Below are 16,735 nucleotides of genomic sequence, written 5' to 3' on the forward strand. Positions count from 1 at the left end.
CCTCGGGAGGAGAGCAGCCGCCGATTGGTCGTTCCCAGCCAGCCTGGCGGGTCCGCGTCGCGATTGGCTGGGGCGGGGGCTGCGGGCAGGGAGCGAGCCTCCTCCTGGCCAGCGCTGTGCGGTCCAGTGGGTCCACCTGGCGGGGGTGCTGAGCCGTCCGCCCAGGCTGGATTACCCCCCCTCAGGGGTCGGAAACAGGTAAGTTTTGAGACCCTCCCCGTCCGAGTTTTGGCTTCCTTAGTTAGCAGCGTTTAGTGGAAAGCGCAGAGGATATGATCATGGCCACAGAAAGTCCAAGAGAATCAACAAATTATTAGAGCTGGTAAGAGAGTTCAGCCAGGTGACCGTATTCAAAATCAAATATAAAAATGAGTAATCTTCCTTTGTGTGAGGAATAATTATTCAGAAAATCCGACAGAAAGTTTGATGGAAAATAAGACATTTACCACATCAATGAACATATAAAGTGTCCGGAGATCACACTAACAAAAATACACTTGGCCTTTGTGGGGAAAATGTTTAAATTTCTCTACAAGGACATAAAAAGAAGGGGGGGTGGTAAATGCCATTTTCGTGGATGGGAATATTTAAAATTGTACAGGTGTCAATTCTATCCAGATTAATAATATAATGTATAAGCCTAACATAATTGGAATAAAAATCCTAGGGGGACTTTTGGAAAATTGTGCAATGATTCTATATTTTATATGAAATAAAATTTATGTAGAACCAAGACAATCTTCAAAACAAAAACCAAAGAAGTGAGATTTGCCCTATTATATATTAAAGGATATCACAAAGCCATCATCATTATAACACTGGCATTGGAATGGAGAAATGAATAGTGGGACAGAAGGGAGTCCACCAGCAGGACCCCATATTATATGGTGGCCTTAAGGATCAGAGTGGGGAAGAAAAGATTATTTAATAGATGGGCCCATTGTGTGTGTGGTGGGGGAAGCAAATCTATACAAACGCTGTATCCCCCCAAAAAACTCCAGGCAGATTCACAATCAAAACTTAAAGGTAAAACCATAATGTTTGTTGTTTTTTTTTTAAGATTTTTTTTTTTTTTTTTTTTTTTTTGAGAGACAGATTGTCCAGGAAAGGGGAGAGGAGCAGAAGCAGAGGGAGAAGCAGACTCCTTGCTGAGCAGAGAGCGGATCATGGGACTTGAGCCCAGGACCCTGAGATCATGACCTGAGGCAAAAGCAGATGCTTAACCTACTGAGCCACCCAGGCACTCCTAAAACCATAATATCCCCCCCCCCTTTTTTTTTTTTAAATCACTGGGCTTTAAAAAAATATATTTTATTTATTTATTTGTTGGCAGAGGAGAACCAGACTCTCTGCTGAGCAAGGAGCCCTGATGTGGGACTCGATCTCAGTACCCTGGGATCATGACCTGAGCCAAAGACAGATGCTTAACCAACTGAACCACCCGGGCATCCCAAACCATAACATTCTTAAGAAAAAAAAGAAGGGTACCAGCTTTTAAATGTTAGGTTAGGAAAGAATGTCTTAAGATACAAGGCAGCAAAATCATTGGGAGAAAAAGTGATGAATTTGAGGTCATCAAAAGGAAAGATTTGGGTTCAGTGAAAAACACCATTCTTAGAGAAAGGCAACAGTCTGGGAAATACATTTGCAACCTAAACAACCAAGAAATGATTAATATCTATAATATTAATCTAAGACACATTTGAAACTACTGTAAATTCGTTTAAAAAAAGACAGTAAGTCCAATTTTTAAAATTGACCAAGAAAATTAATAGGCAATTTGCACATGAGAACACTCTAATAGCTGGTTAACACATAAAGAGATGTCATCCTTATTAGTAACCAGAGAAATACAAATGAAAACAAGGAGATATCACTGTATAGTCATCAAACAAAAATATTTGGAATGGACAGCATCAAATGCTGCCTTGGATGTGAGAAAATCACTTTTTGCTCACACAACTGGTGGGAACTATAGTGATACTGTCATTCTAGACAGCAATCTGAGAATACTTACTGAAAATAGGTTTAGGCAGACAAATTATCACATAGTCATGAACAAGACAGTTAAATAAATCTTCATTATAACACAGTTATATATTAAAGGAGATACTCACCAATATTCATCAATAGGAGATAAATAAATAGTATATATATAATACTCTACAGCTGTCGGCACAAATGGATGTGATCTACTTATATCAACTCAGAGATATAAAAAGCAATGTTGAATGCATGTATAGCAAAAGTCTTTATATATATTTTAAAACTAGCAAAAAAACCCTGTAATATTATGTAAATTCATGGGTAAAAGTGTATATAAATAAAAGCGTGGGTGATAAATTACAAAGTAACCATTAATTATGCAAGAGTGAATATCTATGAAATTGAAGGAAATGAAATTAAAGGAGGAACCAAAAAAAAAAAAAATTTAAGGGCCTGGCACAGACCAACAGTGATAGGTCCCACAAAAAGAGGATTATGATGAATTCAATGTTGTGTACATCTTGTCCAAAATAATAACATAGAGAAAAAGAAAAGACATAAAGTGGGTTGGAGAGGAGCGCCTGGGTGGCTCAGTTGGTTCAGTGTCTGCCTTTGGCTCAGGTCATGATCCCAGGGTCTTGTGATGGAACCCCTGCATTGGGCTTCCTGCTTATCAGGGACTCTGTTTCTCCCTCTTCCTCTGCCAGTCTAGAGGTCTAGCTGCTTTTTTCCCTAAGTAAAAAAATTTTTTAAACTTTTATTTTATTTTTTAAAAATAAAAATTACCAGCTGATTTGATTTTTTAAAACTAGCAATATCTAGGGGCACCTGGGTGGTTCAGTTGGTAGAGCATGTAACTCTTTTTAAACAATTTTTTAAAGATTTTATTTATTTATTTGACAGAGAGAAATCACAAGTAGACGGAGAGGCAGGCAGAGAGAGAGGAAGGGAAGCAGGCTCCCTGCTGAGCAGAGAGCCCAATGCGGGACTCGATCCCAGGACCCTGAGATCATGACCTGAGCCGAAGGCAGCGGCTTAACCCACTGAGCCACCCAGGCGCCCAAGAATGTAACTCTTGATCTTGGGTTTGTAAGTTCAAAACCCACATTGGGTTGTAGAGATTACTTACAAATAAAATCTCTTAAAAAATTAAAAATTGTGTCAATTTACTTCTATGAACAGTGTATGAGTTCAGTTGCTTATAGCTTCATCAATATTTGATATTGTTAGTTTTTAAATCTTAGCCCCTCTGTATGTTATAAGATCCCTCACAATCTCTGCCTTCTGATATGTTTAATCCATTCACATTTATTTATTTTTTTTTTTTTTTTTTTTTTTTTAAAGATTTTATTTATTTATTTGACAGAGAAAGATCACAGGTAGGCAGAGAGGCAGGCAGAGAGAGAGAAGCAGGCTCCCTGCTGAGCAAAGAGCCCGATGTGGGGTTCGATCCCAGGACCCCGAGATCATGACCTGAGCCGAAGGCAGCGGCTTAACCCACTGAGCCACCCAGGCGCCCCTAATCCATTCACATTTAATATAATTGTTGATACGATTGGAGTTATGACTGTCATTTCATTTTCTACATGGCTTATATCTTGTTTTTGTTTCTCCTTATTTTTTTGTGATAGTGGGTTTTTTACTACTGATTTGTTTTTTGTGTGTGTGTGCACACCATTTTAATCCCCACTTTTTAAAAGGACTGTATTTTCTAAGTTACTTTTTTAGTGATTCCTCTGGGGATGAAAATGTGCATCTTAATTCATCACAGATACTTGAGATTAATACTGTATTACTTTCCTACAGCCGCTGTAGCAAAGTACAACAGACCGGGTGGCTTAAAACAACGGAGATGTGTTGTCTCACAGTTCTGATTACTAGCATTACTGCTGGGTGAGGGGTTTTACTGCACTCCATTCCAAATCAAGGGAGCCTCTCCAAAGGCAAAGTTGCTGGTTTTCATAGCTCTCCTGACTCTGGTGGAATTATCAGGCTATCTGAGCTGGGTAAGGGGAGGATGATGGGTGCAACCCCAAGCAATGTTGTCAGACAAATGCTGTTCTTACTCAGAGGTCAGTGGCTTGTTGTGAATAAACACTACTATTTTGTTGTATGATGTTTGTCCATTTATAGAGCCCTAAAATTGTTGTTTTTGACACTTCTGTCCAGCGTTGTCCTTTTTTGGAGGAGAGAATTTATTGAACTTCTCAGTCTGTCATACCAGAAGTCAAAAATCTACTTAAAAAAAAAAAAGATTATTGAAAAAAAATCCTTATAACACACACTTTATCTATCTTAAGAATATAACTCAGTGGTTTTAGTAGATTCACAGATTAAACTATCACCACAGTTAATTTTAAAACAGTTTCATCATCTCAAAAAGAAATTCCATGCCTTGAGGTTATTGCTCCATCTTCTCAATTCCCCGAAACCAACTCCTCCCAGCCCCAAGCAACGTCTAATCTACAGTATGTCATCTTTCCTTTTTCATCAGTTAACCTGGCTAGAGGCTTATCAATTTTATTGATATTTTTAAAGAATGAGTTTTTGGTTTCATTCATTTTCTCTTATTGATTTTCTGTTCTCAATGTCTTTGATTTCTGTCAATTTTTGTTTCATCTTACTTTGCATTTAATATTCTCTTCCTTTTTAAGTTTCCTAAAGTGGAAGCTTAGATGATTATTTATAGGTCTTTCTTCTTTTCTAATGCATGCACTCAATGCTATAAATATCCCTCTAACCACTGCTCTCACTGCACCCAACAAGTTTTGATAAATTTTCATTTTCATTTACTTCGAATATTTTTAAAATTCTCTTGAGATTTCTTCTTTGAATGAAAGGGGTGACTGGTGGCTCAGTCGGTTAAGTATCTGCCTTTGGCTCAGGTCATGGTCTTGGGGTCCTGGGATCAAGTGTTGTGTCCAGCTCCCTGTTCAGTGGGGAGTCTGCTTCTCCCTCTCCCTCTGCTCCTACTGCTTATTCATGCACACATTCTCTCTCTCAAATAAATGTAAAAAAAAAAAAAAAAACTTAAGAAGTATGTTGTTAAAGTTGAAAATTTGGGGATTTGCCAGCTACTTTTCTGTTATTTATACCTAGTTTAATTCTATTGTCATCTGAGAGCAGACACCATATGATTTCTGTCCTCTTAAATATTAAAGGTGTGTTTTACAGCCCAGAATGTGTTCTGTGTTGGTGTGTGTCCCGTGTTCCATGTGCTTTGAGCTTATTTATATGACGCTAACAAAAATCTTTTATTTCCATATCTTTATTTGAACAATTTTCTATAATAGCTAGGAGAATACAGCATTAATGACACACATTTACTAAGGACAACATTAGACAACTACAAATTTAAAGCGTAAATGTCAATCTGATATTGTTTTGGTTTTCATCTTAGTACTAGATGATAACTGGTGAAAACCCATGTTTCAAAGGCTTTTGTTGATATGAGGTGAATTATTAACTTAATTTTTTAAAATTCCATGTGAGATATGCTGGGACGGTTTCAGTTTAAAACCAGAGTTATTTGATAATGTGTTTCACTTCTTAGTATTTCTGCTTCTTTCCTAATGGCCATATATTTTCAAGGATTAACTGTATCATGTTTTTCGACATAGATCAAAATGGAATCCCTTTTCCGATCCAACAAGGAAAAATACTTGAAAAACTGCAATGTTCAGTTTCATTGTAGTTAAACGACACATCCGTTTCACAGTAAATTAATAACTAGAATTAGCAATTCAAATACAATATGTTAAATGTCATGATGAGCTCATTTCTCAACATTGGTAGAGCAATTTAAATTTTCCAAGGACACAAAAAAAGTAAACATTACTCCAGGAGTCCACAAAAATATATAACCAGCAATCATAAATTACAACACACATATCCACATTTGAAGGAAAAATTCACCATTTGTTGGAAAATATTAAATGGCTCAAGTGATTCAGAGAGCCTGAAATGTAGGCTAAAGTTTTGTAACATATGGTAACAATAAGATGTTTGAAACCATTGACTGAAAAATGCATGAAAATGTACTGACCTACCAAGCATTGAATTATACATACCAGTTTCCACTCGAAAAACATGTTTCTTTCAAAGATTTCAAGCTGTATCACAATACTGAGGAAACATTAGTCATTTTCAGTCATTTTAGGAAGCTAATGACACTCATGAAGTTAAGCTAATGGATATTTTTTGCCAGACCAAATTAGAAAATTTAAAAAATGTATAAAATGCATCTTGGCAGCTATTTCACAGAGTACCTTCAGTTCCTGATTTAATGAGAAATCTACTGTATATAACTCCAGGTTGATTTAATTTGGGGTAATACAATGGATTAGAACTTAACAGAACTCTTCTCTGTTTTCATTCAAACCTTTATATATAGTACAGGGTTCCTAAAAAAAATTTTAAAGCATGTCCATGGAAGGCTTTGCAGTTGTACCCTTTACTCTGTATTAAGAAAAGATCAGGGAGAAAACATGCCATTAAAGCATTACCAAGAAGCTAACTTAGCTATTTCTTCCATATGTTCATTTGCTTCCTTCTGACACAAAGCTCCCCAAACTCAGGACCACTCTCTTGGCCCACATTCACTGGCTCTGAGACTGGTGCTGAGCTGTAGTACCTGTTTGGAAAGAACAGAAAAGACAGGAAGGCAAAGTCCCAGGAGGGAGAGTCATGCAGGAAGGAGATAAAGGAATTCAGGGTTGGAGGCCCCGCCCAACCCAAACCCTCACAAAACCTTGAGGAACATGGCCAGATGTCCTCTCCAGGTAAGTCCATCCCTTACAGAGGAGAAGTTCCAGAGAACTTAAGGCAGCTCTCGAGGGAAGGGAGCAGGGGTTAAGGCGGTCCTCACAGCACAGCCTGAGAAGAAATCACAACGCACTTCTCCGTGAGCAGAGGCCACAGCCATACGCAGAGCCTCTCTAACACGCATGCAGGGAGTACACCTCCTAGCTCTGGAGTCAACACTGGCAGCATGCACACACGGTAAGGTTCAGACACACGGACTTGCATATGGCTTGCCTGGGGACAGGCCTCCGAAGGTGCCCTGGGGTCTTGGCTGCAGGCTGCACAGCTCCCCTGGGGGCTCTAATGTGGCTCTGAGTGGGCTTGGAGAGTGACCTACCTCTTAACTTTGGGGAGGCTTGCTCAGCTTCCTGCCAGGTTGAGACAGCCTGCTGTGAATTAAAAAGACCTTAAGGCGGGGTGTTGCACCCTCCAAGGGAGCCCTGACTCATCAGAAAAATCAAACCTAGGTGTAGGGGGGAACGGCAGAGAAGAAAGCTGCCAGGCTCTGGGCATTTCATCTTGTTAGCACAAAGAACCTGGCACATGGCACTTGCTCAGTTCCCAATTCTGCCAGTTGCCAATTCTGATAAGAGAAGGAAAAAGAACACCTCTCGCTGACCCAGGGCACCCCATGGGTACCAGGAGAAACAGACTGTCCCCCTGGAGACTTTTCAGTCTCCTGCCTCCACCTGTCCACTGCACAGCCTCGGCTGCAGGCAGGAAAGGGGCGTTGCCGGAGGGTGATGTGACCTCAGCAAGTCTCTGACCTTTTCTTTCTCCAATTATCATCAGCAAGTGACAGTCGGTCAGTGGGTCATAGCTACCCTTCCAACCTTCCAGCGCTGCTGTGAGGATACAATGAGGTAACAGGACGTGCACCTAAGAAAAGCATAGCCAGGTGCAAGGTTTGGGTCTGCACTAGAATGTCAGGGTCACACATGCATTTTTGCTTTCAGTTTCATCCTAAACAGTGGAAGCTTCCCAGAGGACCCTTGATGATGTCTTCTGGGAAACTCTACATTCTAGTGACTCTGTGTGTGTATGTGTGAAAGAGAGAGAGACAGGCAGAAATGGAGGCAGCAGGGGAGAGAGAGAGGGGAGGGCAGGTGGGTATATGAATATTGTGTAAGGATTTCTCAGGATGGGACAGGTGCCCTTTTACCTAAGGTACCAGGAGAGTATTTTCTTAAAACAATCACTACACTGAAATTCCCGTATTTTCAGAGCCGCCCTCACATGTTACTAGAAGATCTAATCTCTATAACACAAAATTACTCACCCAGAAAGAGCCAACTCAACTCTCAATTATCCACTAAAACAAAGGCAATAAAGCAAATCGTACAAACTGACTGGAATCCCCAAATTTCCTTTCAGTAGGCTTTGGAATAGATCTTTTTTGTACTTTTCGACTTGATGATAGAAATGTCAGGTACATGGAGATTTTTCAAAACTTCCAAAGCAATCGCTTTGTGGACCTTACCTTCCCTCTTCTCTGGTTAACGCTCAGGTCAGGCAGACCAAAGTCTTAACCTAAGAAAAGCTACAAGGACAATGGTTCATTTTTCAGCCTTGCATTTCAAGATCTGAGCAGAGTCTGTATGTAAGGTAAGTGGGGAGACTGTTGAGAAGGAGCTGTTAGGACAGAACCGTGTTCTTTCAAGATCTTTCTTTGAATTCCCACTGTGTGTCACAGGGGAAATATGAAAAGGCAAATTAGAGATGATGTTAAAGAATGTGCTGCCGAGAAGTGAGAACAACAAATATCAGCCTGAAGGGAGACCAGAGGGGCATCTGAGGACTAACACCATTCACTGCCTTCCACATAGTCAGAGTCGGTGAGCAGGCGGGTGATGTGATGCATGGCTCAGCTGAGAGAAGGGAAAGAGTGAACAGTAGAATGGGCGGGTGGAGGGCTGGGGAAGGTAGGTTTGAAGCTGGGTGAGAAAGCTGATTGGAGAGAGGGTGAGCTGTCCTCAGAGGCGCTAAAGGAAAACCCTAGTCAGCAGATTACTGTTGTGTCCTCCAGAAAGTAACGGAGTAAACGGAGTTGTTTACCAGGTCTTGCGGCTCCCTGGTTGTAAGGTATTCTTGTCATGACTAAAGATATTTAGGCTACCAAGAGAAGTTAATTCAGATCCCCATCTGGGGTCCTGGGTAGGCCTCAGAGGAAAGTGGAGCCTGGAACAGTAGAATCTTCATGTGACCATCACTGAACAGGAGAGATTCTGGCCCAGGTGTGGAACAGAGTTTCCAGCACTTTCCAGCAGAAAGGCAGGAGACAAGAGAGAGATGTTTCAGGCTAAGAGCTGTCGGGGTAGGATATAAAGACTGCGATGGCAGCAGAAGCTACAGTGTGCTGTTGAAGACCTGACAAGATGCAGGTTGTGCACAAGACATGTTACACAGGGACTAAGCTGGGAAAGGACCTGGAAGGATTTCCTGGTCTAAGGTGGACTGCCTACACCATGGTGGCAATTTTTTTTTTTTTAAGCATCTCCCCTATGCAATGAGTCAGTATTCTGGCACATTTTGCACTAACCAAAAGATTACAAGAGCTCATTGTTCATTGAAAACCACATTGACAACTGGTGAAAACTAAGAGAACCTGAAAGAATCAGTAGTGTTTTTGGTTGATTTTGCAAATAAATAAATGTATCCAACCTGAATACAGCAGTACATGATTCAGTAAAAATTACCCAAACAAATCCACTTTCGAAAAGCATGTAAAAATCATGTACATTTGAGAAAGGTTATATCTACACCAACTTGTGATTTTACATTTAATTAATCCCCCAGGATTAAGAGGCACCAAACACTGATCTTTCTATTCAAGGGTGAATTCACTGAGTAACTGCACCTCATTTCTCTATGATCCGAGTGCTGAGAGGAGAGAAACTTCATATGTGCGAGGGTCCAACCTTCTTACTATATAAATGGGGAATGTGAGGCCCAAGTAAGTTAAAAGACAGTGTTAATCTTTTAATGATAATCTTTATCATGATTTGAAACTGACTTCCATTAATATTGCACATGTTTTAATAAGATGTCATTTTTCATAGACCACCTAACAGTTAAGTTATATAAATCTATGTTTATAATTCAGAACCAGAGTTTCTAATGAAAGCTAAGAACTTGTTCTTGCACAACCTGAAAGACCCACTGTTCAGGATTTCCAGGAAAAACTGAGAAGATGCTTAGTTAGGATTTCAGAATGAAACTTACAGGATCTGGGTCTTATTGAAACATATCCTCTGTAAAATTTAGCAATCTTCAGATATTTCTTACATAAGTCTTAAAGTATTCCTAATATGATGCTCTTTAAAGTATCTAGTGGTACTGAGAACATTTATAGAAGTTGCTAAGCTTAAAAAAATGGAACCATAGTTATTTATTACACACCTTCTTTTGCATAATTTATAGGATAATCAAGGTTTCAAGACCTGAATCTTCCCTAGATAGTGACTGAGATTAATTCTTAATAAATTAAGAAGAAGAAAGAAAACCTGTCAGTACTGAAAATATGCAGTGCAGGAATCTGGCCTGGGAACTAAAAATAAGTCACTTCACAGAACACTGTACCCCGATGTGATATCCACCCAGGGAAGATTAATGAGCACATCAATGTAATACATTCTGAATAAATAATGACATCAACAACAGCCACTTTGTCTAATCCTATCCCTAAATGTCAAACATTTTGTCATATTTCTACATGACTTGCCAGTGTCTGCTACTTGTGCAGGTGAATCTGTATATATTTGCACATAATCCAGTTAAAACTGATCTGATTGAATTGTAAACAGAGTTGATAAAAGAGAAGCTTATTGTTGTAGTGCCTAATGAGAATATCGCTTATATATTAAAGAACACAGTATATAGCAGCAATTTAAAATGCTCAGTAAACTACAGTACAAATGCACTTCTATGCTATATGGCAAACCAATATTCTCTTAAGATCTCTATAGCATAGGAACACATAGAAGGAAGTTACTTGACAAATACTTTACATATTGCCAGTTTATTTCTTTGATCAACTTTGACAACATCAACATAACTGATTCCTGAACTGATATGATATGTACTCAATGGCAATTTTTCTTTCAATTCTTCTGGTCCGCGCCGGGGAGGCTCCTTGTGGGTGCTTTCCTAACAACACTCATACCTGGAATTTACATGTTTACCATACCACTCAGATGCAGTGCTAAGGACTAAAGCAAATCCCCCCTCCTTCTGTCATTCACCTGCATGTACCCCGGGATACCTAACTGGTCCAGGCTAAGTGTTGCTATTAAGGTAACACGGCACAAAGAAGCCTATCGTTCATCCCCAGGTGATGAAAGTGTTCAGGGAGATTTCCAGTTAATAACTTCTCATTGGAAAGATAAGTAGTGCTGTCTCTTTAAAAATGTCTGTTCAGTAGCTCACTGGAAATAATGGGTTCTTACTGTCCCTGTTTGCCTTGGCATCGCGTCACTTTCAGACCCGTGATATGAATCCCAGGCCCAGGCTGGCTGGAATCTGGATGGTTTCCAGGGCGAGGGAGGATGGGTTGAAAGGAAAGGTGACAGGAAAGATGTGTTTAGCATCCATGAGCAGCTGAGGCGAGTCTTTCCTGTCTCGTAAACGCATCTGAGATAAAAAAAAACAACAACAACAAACAGCGCGTCAGTTCTTTGTAAAGATTTCTCCCCCACCAAAAATATACCAAGAAGTCCTCAACTAATAAAGAATGTTTTTAAAACACTTCCTTTCTCTAATAAGCTGTTATCAAAAAGGTAATACACTGTTAAAATGAGATAACACAATAATAAAACACAATTTCTCTCAATAAACTGTAAAATTTTCATTCAGAAAACTGAAAAAGAAAGCTTGGGAGATCTTACCTGTATAGTACGAATAAACGATACAGAGACTCTTTCTTCAAACTCATTAACTGGAGTATACAAATTCAACACTTTGACAATCTGTGAGAATGAAATGATCAAAGTTTTTAGCATATTATCAAACACACACTGGGTACTTATAACCTGGAAAAGTAAAAGAATCTATGAATAAGTCTGTAATTCTGCTCAGGGCTGGGTTAAGGGGAGAGAGAGAGCTGGTCTAAAAGCATATTTAACTTTACTATATGAATTTTTTTAATAAGAATGTATTAATGTAATATTTGTATATTTTAAGAAGCAATATAAATTTGGAAAAACAACCAAAGTACACAAAAGAACACAACATGAAAAGGAAAAGGGTCCTGCTCAATCTTCTCAGTTTACCCAAGTGGCAACCGTTACTAGTGTCCCTTGTTTCTATCCAGCTGCTTTCTATACAGAGTGTACATATAATCTAGGTAAGATGCCTACATTATGAGACACATAAAGAACATTAAGAAAGTGCAGGAGCCAACACAGAAATAACTGGCAAAAGAAAAATGGGCTCATTTTATGCCTTTGTCTTGTCTTGTGCTGTTGCCACTGTCCTCAAATGCCTTGTCCAACACATGTGAAGCCAGCTCAGAGATGAGAGCAATGGTTGGGGGGCTTCTCACTTCCCTAAGTGTCACCCTTGCTGACTGCTACAGTGTCTCTCAGCAGGGGGAGGTGCTTCACCTGGGCAGTAGTTAGAGCACTGCACATGGAACAAATGGCTTCTGCATCGTCATCTGTCTTCTTTTTCACTTGCAAGAGCTGAGCAGCCTGAATGAGCGGTTCCAGGGTTTCCTTAGCCCCGCTATTCATCAGGTTCTTGTCGCGCAGCCATTCTTCCAGCTGACTGACATTGTACCTATGCCAAAAAGAGAGAGAGGGAGAGAATGCAAATTTACTGAATGTTGTCATAAATGTCTTAATTTTTTATGTACAGCTTTGTCAGGAATCTCAGTGAAAATGACAGGCAGTATTTTTGTTCAATTTTCTTAAATCTTACCAGCTGTGCTTAAAATTTTATTATAGCCATGAGGTTTATAATCATAATTATATAAGAGTAAATGACTAGAGGATATAATTAACTTCAATGGAAGGTAGAAATGGAGTCTTACGGCAAAAATTATGAAATAAAACTTGCTGAAAATCAAAATAGAACATCCCACATGGCCGTGTCCTTATTAAACAGCTGACCAAAAAAGGCTTTCTAGCTTCTTTTACAAGTCAGAGGAGAGAAATGATAACCTTTGAGTACCCTTTCCTCCTTCAGTCAAATTCCAGGGTAGTCAAAAAAACAAGATGTTCCCACATAGAACTTGTGCCACAGCCCTCTTTAGGGAAGAGCCTGGGTGACAGAGTAGTGGCCTACAGAAGCCCAGGGATAGAAGAAAAGGTAAGTGCGGGCACGGGGGGAGCATGGAAGAGACAGAGACCCCAGATGTGGCAAGAGATGTAGAAATCACACAGATGCTGAGGTTTCAAGAAGTGGTCAACCAGGTGACAGTAGTTCTCATGCTAAAATGCTACATGGACACACGATCAGAACTTTGCGGTCAGGCAAATAGGAGGCAGTATGATATTACGACAGCGCCTCACTGTATGGAGAAATACATAAACAAAGCTTATAAAGACAAGTAAATTTTACAACCTGAATGAAGGCAATATCTTTTTAATGTTAACTCCAATGGATGTGTGTCAGAATGGAAAATTTGAAAAGAATGCCAAGGTTTCCTGAGATTAACTAAAGACTTATGTAGGAGAGATCCTATTTTCCTCTCTTGGTGACTATTCTGTTCTTTTTTTTTTTTTTTTAAGATTTTATTTATTTATTTGACAGACAGAGATCACAAGTAGGCAGAGAGGCAGGCAGAGAGAGAGAGGAGGAAGCAGGCTCCCTGCGGAGAAGAGAGCCCGATGCGGGACTCGATCCCAGGACCCTGAGATCATGACCTGAGCTGAAGGCAGCGGCTTAACCCACTGAGCCACCCAGGCGCCCGGTGACTATTCTGTTTTAAACAAATGATTTGCTGGGGCCCCTGATTGGCTCAGTCAGTTAAGCATTTGTCTTTGGCTCAGGTCATGATCCCAGGATCCTAGGATCAAGCCCCAAGCTGGGCACCCTGCTCAGCAGGGAGCCTGCTTCTCTCTCTGCTGCTCCCCTACTCATACTCTATCTCTCACTAGCTCTCAAATAAATAAAATCTTCAAAAAAAATTATTTGCAAAAAAATAAATTCTATTATGATAATGGCTTATGCTGAGGGGTAGCTGGTCATAAAGCTGAGTTCACACTTTCTTAAAAGACAGAGGGGCACATTTCCAGTTAGAGATCTATTAGACATGCTCTTGCTGCCATGGTACAAAAAGGTATTTTGTCAAAATAAATTTCTAAGAGAAATCAAACATTAGAAATCTTCTTTATAAAAAATTTGGTATTTTCTTATGTACAATTAAAACAGACACAAAAGATGAGGAAGCAGCTATCTCAACTCAAAGTATTTTTTATCATCTCTCCATTCCCTCTAACAAGTCAGTGTCCTGGGGGAGCAGGGTTCCCCAGTAGTGGAGGGGAGGACCTACTGAAAGGCACAGTCTGAAGCAGTCACTCACGAAAGTGGAGCCAGCCAGGCCAGAGATAACAGCTCCTTGTGTGTCGTCCCTGGTTGCATAGCTGGTGGCAGCAGACCCCGCACCCTGTCTGGACACAGGGCAGGAACCGGCCTCCGCTCACCTGATCTGCATGCCTTTACTCCAGGAGCACATGTCCTTGCGCAGCAGGAGGTTGTTCAGGGTGACGGCCCCCACGATGTAGAACATTTGCTTGACCACCTGCTTGATCAGTTCAGGGTCCATGCCGTGCTGACACAGGACCGAGTGGAAGGAGTTGAGCTGCCGGAGGATGGAGTCCAGTGTGTAGGTGCCCTCATCCGCGATGCTGGAGGTTCGCTTTCTTAGCCCTGTGGGCTTCACCCCAGACACGCCCTGAATGGTTTCATGCTCCAGCATGCCGGAGACTGCAGGAGGAGTTCAAGTGTTAGAGGACGCCTGGTCCATGTGCACACACACCGGCTCATACAGGCACGCACACACTCTCACACATTCAATTTAGGAAAATGAGTATCAAGAGAGGGGATAAGAACTTTCAAAAAAAGGGCTTCCAGATTTTAAACTTTAATGAAGGAGTAATTCTTTTTTTTTTTTTTTAAGATTTTATTTATCTATTGGACAGACAGTAGTAGTAGAAACAAGTAGGCAGAGAGGCAGGCAGAGAGAGAGGAAGGGAAGCAGGCTCCCTGCTGAGCAGAGAGCCTGATGCGGGGCTCTATCCCAGGACCCTGGGATCATGACCTGAGCCGAAGGCAGAGGCTTTAACCCACTGAGCCACCCAGGCGCCCCTGAAGGAATAATTCTTAAATGCAAAAATTTACCCATGAAATTAAGAAATCTTTTTTTTTTTTTTTAAAGATTTTATTCATCCATTTGACAGAGATCACAAGTAGGCAGAGAGGCAGGCAGAGAGTGAGGAGGAAGCAGGCTCCCCGCTGAGCAGAGAGCCCGATGCGGCACTCGATCCCAGGACCCTCAGATCATGACCTGAGCTGAAAGCAGAGGCTTTAACCCACTGAGCCACCCAGGCACCCCGGAAATTAAGAAATCTTAATGGCGCATTTTCTAAAATACAAAGCAGCCCAGCTTGTATTAGCAAAAGATTGTGATTTTTTTTTTTTTTTTAAGATTTTATTTATTAGGGGCACCAGGGTGGCTCAGTTTTTAGGCAACTGCCTTTGGCTCTGGTCATAATCCCAGGGTCCTGGGATCAAGCCCCACATTGCGCTTCCTGCTCAGCGGGAAGCCTGCTTCTCCCTCTCCCACCACACCCTTCTTGTGTTCCTTCTCTTGCTGTGTCTCACTCTGTCAAATAAACATAAAATCTTTTTAAAAATTTTATTTATTTATTTGATAGAGAGAAAGAGAGCCAGATAACACAAGCTGGGGAAATGGCAGAGGGAGAGGCAGGCTCCCCACTGAGCAAGGAGCCTGATGTAGGACTTGATCCGAGGCCCCTGGGATCATAACCTGAGCTGAAGGCAGATGCTTACTTAACCAATTGAGCCATCCAGGTGCTCCAAGCTTGTGATACCTTGGAAGAGTTTTTGAGAAAGACACAGAGATTAGAGAGAGGAGAAGAGATTCCCCAAGGAGGTCTGAGCCCCACAGGCAAACCAAGTAGCAAGGACAGCAGGAGCCTGGGCAGTGAAGAGAAGCTTTGGGAGGGCATGGTTGTGTGGGGCTGTAAAGCTGGACCCTTCCTTGTCTGGAGCTTCCCGCAGTAGCAGAGAAGACTCGAGTTAGTGTCAGCCTCCCCTGACTTGGTCTTCTCAAATCTGGGTCATTGCTGCTCCCTCCACTGTGGTCTCACAGTGTTTGGCTTATGCCTCCTCTAGGATGGTTGTGGGAGGATCACCCCTCGCCTGGTAGCCCCTTGAGAGCAGGGCCACTCCTGGTTCATCTTTATATGTCTTATTCATTTTATAGCTCACAGTGCTAACCAGTTTCCACAGAACCTCACACTGACACAAAACTTTGGTGGTTGCTATCAGATCCCTGGGAGATGGGCATGGTGGCTTAAAGTGGGACATCTCAGAGGTAAGCTTCCTGTTTAGCCAAAAAAAAAATAGGCAAAAGTAGAAGAAACACTGGCTGAAATTGACCTTCTGTGCATCTGTGTCGCCTTTTACATTTGAGCTAACTGACACTGCTATGAATACACAACTGTCAGGGGACAACTGAAGAACTCACCCCAGATGTCACTTCCTGAGGGACTCACTGCCATCTCCCATGGCTTCCTCAGCCTTTCGTGTTTCTGCTTGGTTAACTGTGGGTGTGCGATGGAAGACAGAATACTAAGGGCAATGACGAGGTTGTAGAAATGTGGAAAACATGTGTGGGAAAAGAAAGGGTGGCTGGGAGTAGTCTTAAAAAGTTGCTGATAGGGACGCATGGGTGGCTCAGTTGGTTGGACAACTGCCTTCG

General features: G+C 41.2%; 1 protein-coding gene across 5 annotated transcripts in view; it reads right to left on the reverse strand.

Moving 5' to 3' along the window:
• Window positions 1-10,788: 10,788 nt before the first annotated feature.
• MYO5A (myosin VA) overlaps window positions 10,789-16,735 on the reverse strand; it is a 204,672-nt gene continuing 198,725 nt past the window's right edge. For all 5 annotated transcript variants that reach the window (XM_059181581.1, XM_059181582.1, XM_059181580.1 and 2 more), the window contains 4 exons: window positions 14,433-14,715; window positions 12,390-12,564; window positions 11,673-11,753; window positions 10,789-11,418 (listed from right to left, as the gene is read on the reverse strand). In XM_059181581.1, the coding sequence (XP_059037564.1) occupies window positions 11,266-11,418; window positions 11,673-11,753; window positions 12,390-12,564; window positions 14,433-14,715 (692 nt within the window). In that variant the 3' untranslated portion in view covers window positions 10,789-11,265. The remainder of the gene's footprint in view (window positions 11,419-11,672; window positions 11,754-12,389; window positions 12,565-14,432; window positions 14,716-16,735) is intronic.

The sequence above is a fragment of the Mustela lutreola genome, chromosome 7 (genome assembly GCF_030435805.1).
Source record: "Mustela lutreola isolate mMusLut2 chromosome 7, mMusLut2.pri, whole genome shotgun sequence".
NCBI classification, from domain to species: Eukaryota; Metazoa; Chordata; class Mammalia; order Carnivora; family Mustelidae; genus Mustela; species Mustela lutreola.